We start from the raw sequence: 13657 nt of genomic DNA, 5'->3' as shown, positions 1-13657 counted from the left end.
TAGGTTTTTGAATAACCTGAGAAAGAACGAACAAACTCTCCTCACTCTCAATTTTCGCTCTACTGGCACAAATTAGGTATCAAAATGTAGGATGCTCTTTCGCAATTCAGAAAATGTCACCCTCATTAATGTGGGACTAACGGATTTTACGCAACACGCCCGGGCGACTGCCAAAGCAATGCAAGGACGCATGATTACTGGTGAAACAAGAACAGGTCTAGATAGACATCTTAACCTTCTACCCTCAGTCATGATGCACACTGTTCTGTTGCTTTGGTTCTGTACCTCAGCCCCACAACCTTTGGTTCTGGTCCGAGAAGCACGCACCAAGAGGCAGGCCCCGTCTAAATTTCTTCAGAAATTTTCTAGTTTATTACTATTATTATTGTGTGAATGCTGAAGAGTGAATCATTTTAAACGGCAATTTCATAGACTTTTGAATATACGCTGTAGTAAGCATTACCATTTTAGCTAATTTTAGCTTATATATTGCTTTTTGCATGGTAGATGGGTTAAATTAATATCAGTCTTCATGCTAGTGATAGCCAATATGCTAATGTTATCATTTTAGCTTCTCTTTCTCCTCTCTTCTCTCTTAGCTGAAGAAAACATTTGCGTTTTTTTAGGCAATTTCTTGTTTGTTTTTGTGTTTCTTCAGCGTATTTGTTGTTAGTTCATTTTTTTCTGAAATTTCTGCAATTTTTTGTATTTTAGCACTGACTTCAACTTCTTAGGCTATTTTATTGCTTCAGTCTATGCTTTTTCAGCTCATCTATGGCAGCTCTTTCCTGCTTTTTTAAAGTTTTTGTCAGTTCTTGCATTTCAACAACTCTTTCAACAAGTAGTTTTGAGGTAACTTTACATTGTTAAGCTGTTTTATAGCTAATAGTCTTCCTGCTCAAACAGATCAGATGACAGTTTTTCTTTGCATTTTCTGCTATTTCTACTAATTTATCAGATTTCAGCAGATTTTCTGCAGTCAATTTCAGCTTGTTTCTGCCAGCTTTCAGCTAAAAAATTCAGCTTACAGCATTCACACTGCATTTTCACAGGAAATGCAACTTTTTCTAGTCTAATTTACATCCCACTACTGCTATTCTGACAGTTTCATTCTTTTTTTTCAGCTCCATTGTCAAAACAGGGTCCCTGCTCCTTTCGGGTCTGAAGAACGACCAGAACCCAGAAACAGCTCAGAACGATGGTTCAGAGGCTGATGTTATTCCCCCGACCCCAGATGTTGATCAGCTGCTGGAATGCACCGTCGCTTACATGAAGGGAGAAGATGATAGAGGACCTGAGCCCCAGCTGGTTAATAATGGCAAGTTTCCCCGCAATCTGCCATCCAGAGATGAGACGGTATGTTATTAGTGTTTTTTAGACTGTCAGTATCAGTGTTTTCTACTAGTTCTGTAAATATTTTATGTGAGCTCTCACAAATAAGTCCACAAGTACAGTCCTGGTCAGATGTTTACATCCCCTCATCATCAACAAGTGTCATACTAACTTTGTAACTTTAGCCTTGTAATGATGCCTTTGAACCATTCAGTGTGGAATGATGAAAGAACAGACAAACAGGAACAGGTGCATAAAATGGAATTTGTTTACTGCGGATTGACACAGTGCTTCAAGGTGGAGGGGGGGACAAATCCAGGTCTGCAGCTTTAGAGGGATTCAGTCGGGGGGCATGGGGCTGGTGCAGCTGGTACTGGTTGCTTTGGTGACAAAGCTGTGTGGCTGGTACTGGTGATGTAGCAGAGGAGAAGCTGTTGCATATCTTTGGTTACAGAGAGGAGGTATGGGAGTATCAGGTCTCTCCCATTCTCTTTCAAAGAAACAATAAAAATCATTCAGACTGTTGGCCAGACACGGGTTGTTCACAGAGTGGAGGCTCTTGGGTTGTAGTTGGCTGATAATCTTTGCACCATATAGTGATTTGACATGTCTCACTGTATTAGCTAAATCTGTATTTAGCTGCTTTGTATTCATCTTAGTCTCCACATTTAAAAGCAGCCTGTTTCTCTTACCTGAGCTGTCTGAGTGTCGGAGTGAGCCAGGGCTTGTCATTATTCCAACTCCCCTGGTGTGTGATGGAATGAAGTTAATGCAGAACATCACAGTGTCCGTGTACTCATCCACACTGTTAGTGGCAGACTTAAAAACACTAGTGGCAGACTTAAAAACACCTGTAGGTCCCTCAAAGCCTCTCTGGTCCAGATCTTTGACATTTTCACCACAGATGCAGAGTGCCTGCCTATATGCACGGATGCACAATGATGTGGTCAGATGGGCCCAGTGCAACACAAAGGACAGCATGATAAGCGTATGGCCGTATGACAGTGATCCAGATGTACACATACACTGTATAAAAAGACATGACCTTTTTCTCTCTGTCTCAAATCAAATAAGAAAGATTAATACAATTGTTTCCATTTGCTGAATACCAGAATAATTAGCTGTTTTATATTTTTAGACTATTTGTTTGTATGAAAGTCAAAAGTCAATTTCCTTAGGATTTGGTAGAAATGTAAGACTTGGGTCAAATATTTTGGGGCTTCTTTTCACAGTCTTCTAAACAGTTTGCTCGAGTTTGGCCCATTCTTCCTGCAGAACTGGGTCAGGTTTGTTGGCCACCTTGCTCACACACACCTTTTCAGCTCTGCCCACAAATTTTCTATAACAACCAAGTTAGGGCTTTGTGATGGACACTCCAAGGCATGGACTTTATTGTCCTTCAGCTACTTTGAAACAAGTTTTGCAGCATGTCCAGGCTCATTGTCCATTTGCACACTCTAATTTGTTTTGTGTTACTTTTGAATTGGCTTCTTCCTCTCTGAGTGGCCTTTTAGCCCATGTTGGTACAAGACTTGTTTCAATGTTGATAATGACACTTCCTTACCAGCTTCAGCAGCATCTTCAAAATAACTTTAGCTTTGGTTCTGGGTTTCATTCAAACATTTCACACCAAAACATGTTCATCTCTGGGACACAGAATCAGTCTCATTCCTGAACCGTATGATGACTGTTTATATTTGCATAAATTAGACACAATGATGAACCAGGCTTGTGGAGGTCCAAAATTCTCTTGATATCTTGACTGATTTCTTTAGATTTTTCCATGATGTCACACAAGGAAGCATCATGTTTGCTGTGTAGCCTTAAAATACATGTTGTGACTTCATTTAACTCAAAGTGTAACTTCTACAGAGGCCATGACTTCATCATCTAGTTTGTTTAAAGGCATGATGATCTTAGTGTTTCTAAACTTCTGACCTCTGAAATATTTAGGTAATCCTTATTTAGCTAAACAGGAAGAGTTGGTTCAGATTTAATGTCCAACAGTGAGAACAAAGGTTATGTGTCTTTTATACAGTAAGTGTATCTGCTTTTAACTCTACGCAATTAATATGTTGTAAAAAGTATTTGTTTTTTATTGACATATCTTTAATAAAGACTGTACACAACTTACATGACACAAACTAAACATGTTATGTACATGTTATGTGTGGTATGCAGTGTTCATTTAAAACTGATTGCTGTCACATTCAAACTAATTCATTTGTCTTTTAACTAAAATACCATTTTACCATTTACTATTCTTTACTTCCTTTTCCATGAGGTTCAACAGCTTAGTTCTGTATTTTAAAGAAAGATCATAGACTGGTCATCTGTAAAAGTAAAGTTATTCATTGTTGTCAACTTATGTATATTGTTGAGCCCAAAATTATTTACACCTCTGGCAGATTTAGGTTTAAAGTAATCTTTTATTTTATTATATTATATTATTGGTTTTTATAAGCCCAGAAAGTGTCCTTGAATCTGACTTTAATCTGATAGAGAATGTGTGGAGGGAGCTAAAGATCAGGGTCATGGCAAAGAGGTCTTCCAGCCTTAAAGACTTCAAGCTCATCAGCAACGATAAATCATCAAAATACCAGAGGAAACTTGCAAAACGATGGTCTGCATAAGAATGTTTTTGATTGCTGTGATGCCAAAAAAGATTTTTCCATTAAAGGAACTATCCCTAGTCCTGCATACATTTGTACCATGAGTTAGAAAAACAGTGTAGTTTGAGGTGTAAGCCCCACTCCCAACTATTTTTCACTAAAAAAATCCCCACAAAAATCCCTCCTTCTCGCCTTCCTGGTCTCCTCCCAGTCGACATGCACGAGACTAAACATGGTATCGCTACCTTCCCTCGTGCTTCGGCAGCCATGCTGTTCTGTTTGCATACCCTGTCAAGCACGCGCTAGAGGAGCTGCTGCTTAGCAAAGGCGCCTCGTTCTGCCATTGGCAGAGAACAGTCGTCCCGTGTTGTCGATAGTTCACTGCTTATTCCTTTTAAAAAAATGCCTGGACTTGCTCGATTATGCAATCAATTAGTCAATTGTTTTCATCAAAGTACATCTTTTAGTTCATAATACATTGCGTAAAAATAATTTTTCCTAACCAGACAAAAATAAATTCAGGTATAGTTTCTTTAATTATTGATAATATTTCAACCACTGTCTACCACTTTGTGCATTTGCATCAGTACCAGTGTAAGTAAAACAGACCCTCAGCATGCTGCTACCACCACCATACTTGACAGTTTGGACAGCCTTCTTCTGTTTGAAAGCCTCACATTGACTCTTCCAAATATATTTCTTGTCACTGTGCCCAAACCGCTCATAATTTGTCTGATCTTATTATAAAACTTTTGTCCTTGAGTTGAGCATGAAAAGCCCAAATAAACCTACATTAAGTCAAATTCATCACCTTAGGCATGTCTCCAAGCTATTTGTAAAACACCATTCATGCATCTACTTGTAGGTTCTCAGCATATCAAAAACACAGATGCTGATGGTTAAAATGTCTAACTCTAGGCTTGATATGGACAGACTATCTAGTCAGTAATTATCTGAACTTTTTCTTTTTAAAAGATGTAATATGTAAGAGAGTGCGGATATATAAATGTATTTTTTCATACTTTCCCGGAACTGGAAACCAATAAAAGCAAATTATGCACTTTACAAGAGTATGTGGGAACCCTGTTATAGAGTCTGTCTGAATAATCTTGGCGATATCTTGAGGATCAGAAATTAAACGCAACAAGAAATTATCTTCTAAACAAAATCAATAACAGTTGCCAGTTCTGGCTAAAAGTAGGATTTTAACAGAACACCCTCTAACCTCAATAATAAATGACAGAATTGCTGAAAACCATTTTTTTCTAAGGCTGCAACTAACGATTATTATACTAATTGATTAATCTGTCGACTATTTTTTGATAAATAATTAGATAGCAAAATCTGAATCAGGTGAAGCTAAAGCAATGCCACTGGAGGAGTTCTGGATAGAGCATATTTACAGACAAAGAAGGTTTTTCATCTTAAATGCAAAATGTATATATTTATGTATATATTTTTTGTACAGTTTTGTACAGTCTGTATACTCCAGTTAACAATTATTAAATTAAAGATTATTTCAATAGTCGATTAATCCAAATAATCTAATTAATTGTTTACGCCCCCAAAAGAAAATGTTTTCTCTTTACATTTTAAAGGAGGCTGCTTTGGACTGGATACAAATGTGAGCCATGAATGACCGTATAGAATAAATAGTGCACCCTTCATGATGATCTGCACTCTTTGCATGTGTGTGTGAAGCCTTCTAAGTTCTGCAAAAGCTCTTTCTCTAACACAGATGACCATTTCTCTTTTCCACACTTGAAGATATAAAAGACAAGAAAACATGCCTTTCAAGAGAAGCAGAAATGTGTTAATCTTTGTAACCCAGAAAATAGCTACAAGAAAACAGACACTTGCCAAAACTCACACACAGGCTGCAACATGCTTGTCCTTGAATGTGCCAATTTAGAAGAAGAGACTTCTTATCAGTACATGTTGATGTTAAACCAGTTGACTGTGGACAGTGACACTGGTGTTCCTGTATGTGATGTGAGCCAAGTCCCATTTGTTGCTTACATCACACTCCAGGGGCTTGAGGAGGTTGCAGACAAAGAGACACAGACACAGAATGGTACATTTTATTCAGAAGCTGACAACAGGTGCTGCAGAAAGACCCTGTTTGTCCACTGTGTGGAAAGCTGAATATAGACAGCCCTGAATGAGGTTTGAGGGGAAATCGGATTGTGTTGGATTTCACCCTCTGTGTTATTCTGGTAACTAGTGACCTGTGGTCATGGTGCTGTGGTGGATATTACTTTCTTGTTCTAATGGTGTGTAAACACAATGTTTTTTAACTCTGAAAACATCTGTGAAAAAATAAATTGTATTCATCCAATAGATCTCTTGTAGTGTTTGACTTTGGCTCTTCAAGACATGAAAACTTCCAAAATAAAATGATGAGCTTGTTAATATTTAGCATGCGAGTTATATACAGGTCCTTCTCAAAATATTAGCATATTGTGATAAAGTTAATTATTTTCCATAATGTAATGATGAAAATTTAACATTCATATATTTTAGATTCATTGCACACTAACTGAAATATTTCAGGTCTTTTATTGTCTTAATATGGATGATTGTGGCATACAGCTCATGAAAACCCAAAATTCCTATCTCACAAAATTAGCATATTTCATCCGACCAATAAAAGAAAAGTGTTTTTAATACAAAAAACGTCAACCTTTAAATAATCATGTACAATTATGCACTCAATACTTGGTTGGGAATCCTTTTGCTGAAATGACTGCTTCAATGCGGCGTGGCATGGAGGCAATCAGCCTGTGGCACTGCTGAGGTCTTATGGAGGCCCAGGATGCTTCGATAGCGGCCTTTAGCTCATCCAGAGTGTTGGGTCATGAATCTCTCAACGTTCTCTTCACAATATCCCACAGATTCTCTATCGGGTTCAGGTCAGGTGAGTTGGCAGGCCAATTGAGCACAGTGATACCATGGTCAGTAAACCATTTACCAGTGGTTTTGGCACTGTGAGCAGGTGCCAGGTCATGCTGAAAAATGAAATCTTCATCTCTATAAAGCTTTTCAGCAGATGGAAACATGAAGTGCTCCAAAATCTCCTGATAGCTAGCTGCATTGACCCTGCCCTTGATAAAACACAGTGGACCAACACCAGCAGCTGACACGACACCCCAGACCATCACTGACTGCGGGTACTTGACACTGGACTTCTGGCATTTTGGCATTTCCTTCTCCCCAATCTTCCTCCAGACTCTGGCACCTTGATTTCCGAATGACATGCAGAATTTGCTTTCATCTGAAAAAAGTACTTTGGACCACTGAGCAACAGTCCAGTGCTGCTTCTCTGTAGCCCAGGTCAGGCGCTTCTGCCGCTGTTTCTGGTTCAAAAGTGGCTTGACCTGGGGAATGCGGCACCTGTAGCCCATTTCCTGCACACGCCTGTGCACGGTGGCTCTGGATGTTTCTACTCCAGACTCAGTCCACTGCTTCCGCAGGTCCCCCAAGGTCTGGAATCGGCCCTTCTCCACAATCTTCCTCAGGGTCCGGTCACCTCTTCTCGTTGTGCAGCGTTTTCTGCCAGACTTTTTCCTTCCCACAGACTTCCCACTGAGGTGCCTTGATACAGCACTCTGGGAACAGCCTATTCGTTCAGAAATGTCTTTCTGTGTCTTACCCTCTTGCTTGAGGGTGTCAATAGTGGCCTTCTGGACAGCAGTCAGGTCATCAGTCTTACCCATGATTGGGGTTTTGAGTGATGAACCAGGCTGGGAGTTTTAAAGGCCTCAGGAATCTTTTGCAGGTGTTTAGAGTTAACTTGTTGATTCAGATTATTAGGTTCATAGCTCGTTTAGAGACCCTTTTAATGATATACTAATTTTGTGAGATAGGAATTTTGGGTTTTCATGAGCTGTATGCCAAAATCATCCGCATTAAGACAATAAAAGACCTGAAATATTTCAGTTAGTGTGCAATGAATCTAAAATATATGAATGTTAAATTTTCATCATGACATTATGGAAAATAATGAACTTTATCACAGTATGCTAATATTTTGAGAAGGACCTGTAAACTGTTTTCCTTGTTTGAGCAGGAGAACCACCCACTTCTCTCACCTGAGCCGGCAGACCAGATGTTTCCCTCTGATGTGACCAATCTGGACAGGAAGCCCAGCATGTCCAGCGATGAAGAGGGAGACATCTACTGTAACTCTCTTCCTGCTGCCAGTGGGGGAAACTCCCACGCCGGTTCATCAAAAGAGGCAGAAAACACAACAGAAAAAGATACTGAACAGGACTATCAGGACAAGAACAGGCCTTACATGGTGAGAAAAGCACACAGTGCTATGAAAAATTACAGACTTTTTTTGTCACACTTAAATGATCAAATAATCAAACAAGTTTTAATATGAGACAAAGAGTAAATACAAAAAGCATCAATCAAATGATAAAATTTCGAATTAACAATAAAAAAGAGATTGGGAGGGGCCTCCACTAGGGCCACGCTCAATCCCCACAGACCACAGCCGGCCCGGGGCATACCTGAGAGCCATAGGGTGCCAGCCAGGCACCCACCAGGCTGCAACATGCTTGTCCTGTGTAATGTCTTCAGTGGAGGACTTTATATTCTATAAGCTTCAGATTCATATTCTGTGTCATTTTAAAGATGTTAGTGCAAATTTTGCTCCAACAGCTAAAACTTGTGCCAGTAGAAAAATCAGCATCCAATTTACTGTTAGGAGGTGAGATTGTTAAATCTACTTTTCAAGGTATTATACATGTTTTTGAGAGTAACTTTGGAAGTTGAAGTTTAAGGAAGCTAGTTATTACTAGAGGAAATTTTGGGTTTATCTGTTTAATCTTCCAATTTAGACTGGATAATAGATTTTGGTTGGTCATATTGAAATAATTTATTTTTATCAATGCCATATGATTTTTCTAAAACATTAAAGAATATGAAATCTTTTCCATCAAATATGTCCTCTAAATGATTTAGTTCTTTACTGTTCCACGTTGAAAAGTTAGGGGCCCTTTTATTTTGCAGGGTCTGGGTTTTTCCAAATGATGTTGGCCTGCATGGGAGAACTGAAGACCTATTCATTTAGAGATATTCCCACCAGGCTGTCAGAGATGTAGTGATGTTGATGCTTTAAAAACCAGCTGTGCTGCTTAATTAAAGGGTTGATAAATGGAACATCTGAGGTACAGATTTCCTTACATAGCATTTGTTGAATGTCTAGCCAGACGTAGTCTGATCGATTTTTCCAACTCTACTTTAAGATATATTGTAATCTATGTGCCAGGTAATATTTATACAAGTTTCAGTGTTCCAATCCTCCCAAACCTTTAGGCTTTTGTAAAGTTTTGAAAATTATGTGTGGAGGATTAGATGCCCAGGAAAATTCATGAAAATTTGTTTAATGTGTTTAAGTCTTCAGCGGTTTAACTGGGATAAAGAGAAGTTCTTGAATTTCTTTAGATTGGTGCGTAATGTGTTGCTTTTTGGGAGATTTTAGCCTTCTACTACATGTTGTGAGATTCTGTATAGGGTTCTGGTTCTGCTGTGATTTCTTGATTCTACATGTCTTGAAGTAATCGGGGCTGGGTGTAGGAAGTGAAATTAATTAAAAAAAAGGTTATCTTTGTTAAAAACTGTTTTATCAGAAACATTGATCATTAACAATAAAGCAAAAACGGAAGAAATCTACAAATTGGGAAATCCTTTTCATAACACTGAATGCAATATGCTAAATCCCATGGTACTGATTGAAACATTTACCAGATTAATCTTTTCTTTTCTTTTCTTTCTGTTCTTTGTAGTTGGCAGAAAGTTGGATGGGTTACTCTGGACCAGGATGTGGAATATTGAGTCTGCAGGTGACTGACAGGTCAGTCAGTTCAATCTTTTTTTCTGTCTTGCTGGTGAACTCAGATGTCTGATTCATGGCTGTGGTTCCAGGCATGTGTGGTGTTTGGATTTCAAAGGAGGATTGTTCTGCAGCCCACTTCCTGAAACTGGACTCAGATGGCAGCGCTTCGAAGACAATGTCCACCAGGTGGCATTATCCCCTTCAGGTGGGCTGCTGACATATCCACCCGCTGTCCTTCATGTCTTTAACTTGCTTTCTAGCTTTGTACTTTGGAGTAACAGTATGACTGCGTGATTACAGTATTTATAAATGTAGCTTATCTCAGAGGGTCATGGTAAATATTTAGATGTCTAGTACAATCCAGATGTTAACTGCTTTAAACCCTTTAGGCAATTTGCTGTGGAAGGTGGAGCAGAAAACCATGACAGCATTTGCTTGTGCTAAAGTGTCGGTTAAGGGAAAACGTCACTGGTATAAAGCTGCAGAGCAAACAGCCTTCGTGGCTCTGAGTGATGACTCTGCTTGGATCATCAGGACCAATGGAGATCTCTACCTGCAAACAGGTAACCTAACAGATGTATGACTCGATAAACTTCACATATTGCCAGCAAAATGGAAAAAGTAGCATCAGATTACTGTGTTTAACATTTTTCCTCTATTACAATAATCCACTTATCATTATCTGATGATTATCTACAAATGAACAATAGACTCAGAGAGACCCCCCCCACCCTTCAGCCTCTCAGCCCAGCTAACATGCACACCCAGCACCAATACACACACTCAAAATTCATGCATGTGCAGGGGAATTCTGCAACAATGATTGCTTAAAAATAGCAGTTTCCAGTTATTTAACACACTGTTAAGTTATTCACAGAGTTAAGTATTCTGTATAGTATTACGTTATTGCACAGCACTATGTTATTCCACATATTCATACAGACCTGTAAGTGTATGAGGTTCAGTATAGAATGGCTTTTCGATAAAAACTGTTAACCAGTCTTGTGGATCGTGCTTTAATGGACCGTACCTCCTACCTGATGGAAGAAGATCAGAACAGTTTGTTTGCTGGACGGTTAATGGTCCTGATGGTGCTTGATGCCTTCTGGAGGCATTGTGAGGTGTAAATGTCCTCCACAGTGGGCAGGCATTTATTGGTGAGAAGTCCAGCAGTCCTTATGACTCGTTGAAAATACTTTTTATTTGCTGCTGAGCTGCTACTGTACCACGAGGATTCCAAAGGTCAGGGAACTCTCAATGGAGAAGCAGTAGAAAGATACTAAGTGATGTTGCGTCCAAATGTCCTGACTGTTCTGAGGTAATACAGTTGCTGTGCTTTTTTTTAATCAATGCCTCTGTGTTTGATGTCCACGTGAGGTCCTCTGAGATGTGTGCTCCCAGACATCTAAAACTGGAGACTTGCTCAGCTCTGTCATCATTAATGAGAAGTGGCCGATGCTGCTCCTTCTGCTTCATGAAGTCAATGATGAGTTTTTTTGTCTTTTTGGAGTTCCGTGTCAGGTTGTTGTCTGAACACCAGTCAGTCTCTTTACCTCTCTCTGTAGGTCTTCCCGTTGCTCCCATTGCATTCAGAAATCAGACCTTATACTGTGTTGTCATCTGCAAATTTGATAATTCTGTTGGCCTTGTAGGATGGTAAACAGTCATGTGTGTACAGTGAGAAGAGAAGTGGGCTCAGCACACAGCCGTGGGGTGCTCCAGTGCTGAGTGACAGAGTGGAGGAATGATGAGTTCCTAATCTGAAGAAATGCGACCTTGTCCATGAGGAAGTCCTGAGTCCACAGGTAGATGTTGTGCTTGAGGCTGAGGTTGACCATCTTGCAGAATAGTCTGGAAGGTTAAAAGGTGTTCAATGCACTACTGTAGGCCAAAAAAAACAGCTGTGCATATGATCCTGGCTGTTCCAAATGCCGCAGGGTGAAGTTAAGTGAAGTTCAGATGGCGTGTTTGTTGATCTGTTTGGTTGGTAGGCAGGTTGGTGAGGAGTTGGTGGGTGGGAGAGCTGAATTGATGTGCCTCAGTACCAGTCTTTCCAGTCATGATGACCAGAGTCAGAGCCACTGGCCTATAGTCATTGAGGCACTGCTGTCTGCCTGGGAACAGGGATGATGGTGGATCTTTTCTGTCAGTAAGGCACAGCACACTGTGACAGGAATTGCTTGAAGTTGTCTGTAAAAACTGCAGATGGCTCCTTTTCGCAGTCCCTGAAGACCTGTCCTGGTACACTGTCGGATCCTGCTGCTTTCTAGGTGTTGATCCTCTCGAGTGTGCAGATGACTTCTGTCGGTAAAGGATGAGAGCATGGCTGTTGGTAGGAAGGGCTATTCTTTTGGTTGGTGCCATCTGTGATCTCAGCTTCTCATAGCGTCTGAGGAAAAACTTCAGCTACTCTGCAAGAGATCGGTTCACTGCTGGCAGCAGGCTGACCTCCCTGCATTGGTGATGTAATGAATGCCATACCATGTGCGGTTAGAGTGGTTGTCGATTACCTGTCAATAGGCAGCTTTAGCCTCTCTGATTCCCTGTTTGAGGTCAGACCTAGCTACACTGTAGTGTGTGGCATCACTAGAACAAAAAGCCTTGTTGCACGCCTTCAGTGGCTCACAGACTTCCTTGGTTATCCACAGTCTGTTGTTTGGGATGACATAGATTTGTCTTATTGTGGTCACATTGTCTATACAGCTTTTAATGTAAAACAGCTCAGATGCGGTGTCCATGTTGGAATCCCTAAACACATCCCGGCCCATGCTGGGAAATATTTGTTTTGAAAGAGATGCATCCAGAGGGCAGTTAGAAAGGTCCTCATGAACAGCTGATTAGAGACACATTCAGGGTTCAGTTTGCCATCAAGTCCCTGCTTCTACTATATTTGATCAGGACAATTGCCTCTGACACACTTGTTTGTATATCATGGTCTGATGTGACCAGAAGATGTTCCCCTAGTCCTGCATTTTGTAGTTTTACTGATAATTCAAATAATGAGATGTATTTACCCAGAAAAAGCTCAAGGACACTGGTTTCCACACAATATTTCCACATTCTGTCTCCACATGCTTTGTTAAAAGATATTCAAATTTAACAGGTGGAGAGAAATACCTGCACTGATGACCACACACTTTGTGTCAGGATAGAAAGAAACGCTGATTTAACCGTTAGTTTGGAACCATAGTTTACTGCTGCTATATTTAAGGCCGTGTGTGTTTCAGGTCTGAGCGTGGAGCGTCCCTGCGCCCGCTCCGTGAAGGTGGACTGTCCCTGCGTCTTCAGCCAGGTGTGTGTGAGGGGAGGTGTGGTCTGGGCCTTAAGTGAACACAAAGCTTTATTCTACAGAGAAGGAATGAACAGCTACTGCAGCGAAGGAGAGGGCTGGAAGTACGACACTGTCAGGTACTGTTCCTACTTTGATACATCTTAGGTACAACTATAGTAAAATATTCACCTTAGCTAATTGTATTTATGCCAACTACCAAATAAAATGTCAGTATAGTGGCTGCTTGCTCTGAAGGGAAGAGACAAGGAACCATGAAAGAGAAAAAGATGAGAGAATTCACAAACAGACTTATAAATTACTATATATGAAGTCAAAAACTGTCACAATTGTGTGTGTGTGAGCCTGTGTGGGTGAGTTTTTTCCTGTCTCTCGTGAGGAGCTTTGCTAGTAGGTGTGGTGCGTACCTGCAAATAATCATCTGCTGCAGCTCTCCTAAGGAACTTCTGGACGAGCATTCTTCACCTGATGGTCCATGTTGTTGGTTAATGAACCCACTTTGCCTCTGGTTTTCTCCACGCAACTTCACTGATGATCAGCTCATTTCTGGAAATCATTTCTACTGCCGTCCTCTGCAGC

At 40.3% G+C, this 13657-nt stretch overlaps 1 protein-coding gene across 3 annotated transcripts in view; it reads left to right on the top strand.

Moving 5' to 3' along the window:
• Positions 1-13657, top strand: part of tecpr2 (tectonin beta-propeller repeat containing 2) — a 56944-nt gene that overhangs the window by 25384 nt on the left and 17903 nt on the right. For all 3 annotated transcript variants that reach the window (XM_047345243.1, XM_047345244.1, XM_047345245.1), the window contains 6 exons: positions 1125-1356; positions 8014-8244; positions 9740-9807; positions 9879-9994; positions 10179-10352; positions 13017-13197. In XM_047345243.1, the coding sequence (XP_047201199.1) occupies positions 1125-1356; positions 8014-8244; positions 9740-9807; positions 9879-9994; positions 10179-10352; positions 13017-13197 (1002 nt within the window). The remainder of the gene's footprint in view (positions 1-1124; positions 1357-8013; positions 8245-9739; positions 9808-9878; positions 9995-10178; positions 10353-13016; positions 13198-13657) is intronic.

Source organism: Girardinichthys multiradiatus, chromosome 19 (assembly GCF_021462225.1).
Source record: "Girardinichthys multiradiatus isolate DD_20200921_A chromosome 19, DD_fGirMul_XY1, whole genome shotgun sequence".
NCBI lineage: Eukaryota > Metazoa > Chordata > Actinopteri > Cyprinodontiformes > Goodeidae > Girardinichthys > Girardinichthys multiradiatus.
This window is presented reverse-complemented; position numbering and strand designations above follow the sequence as displayed.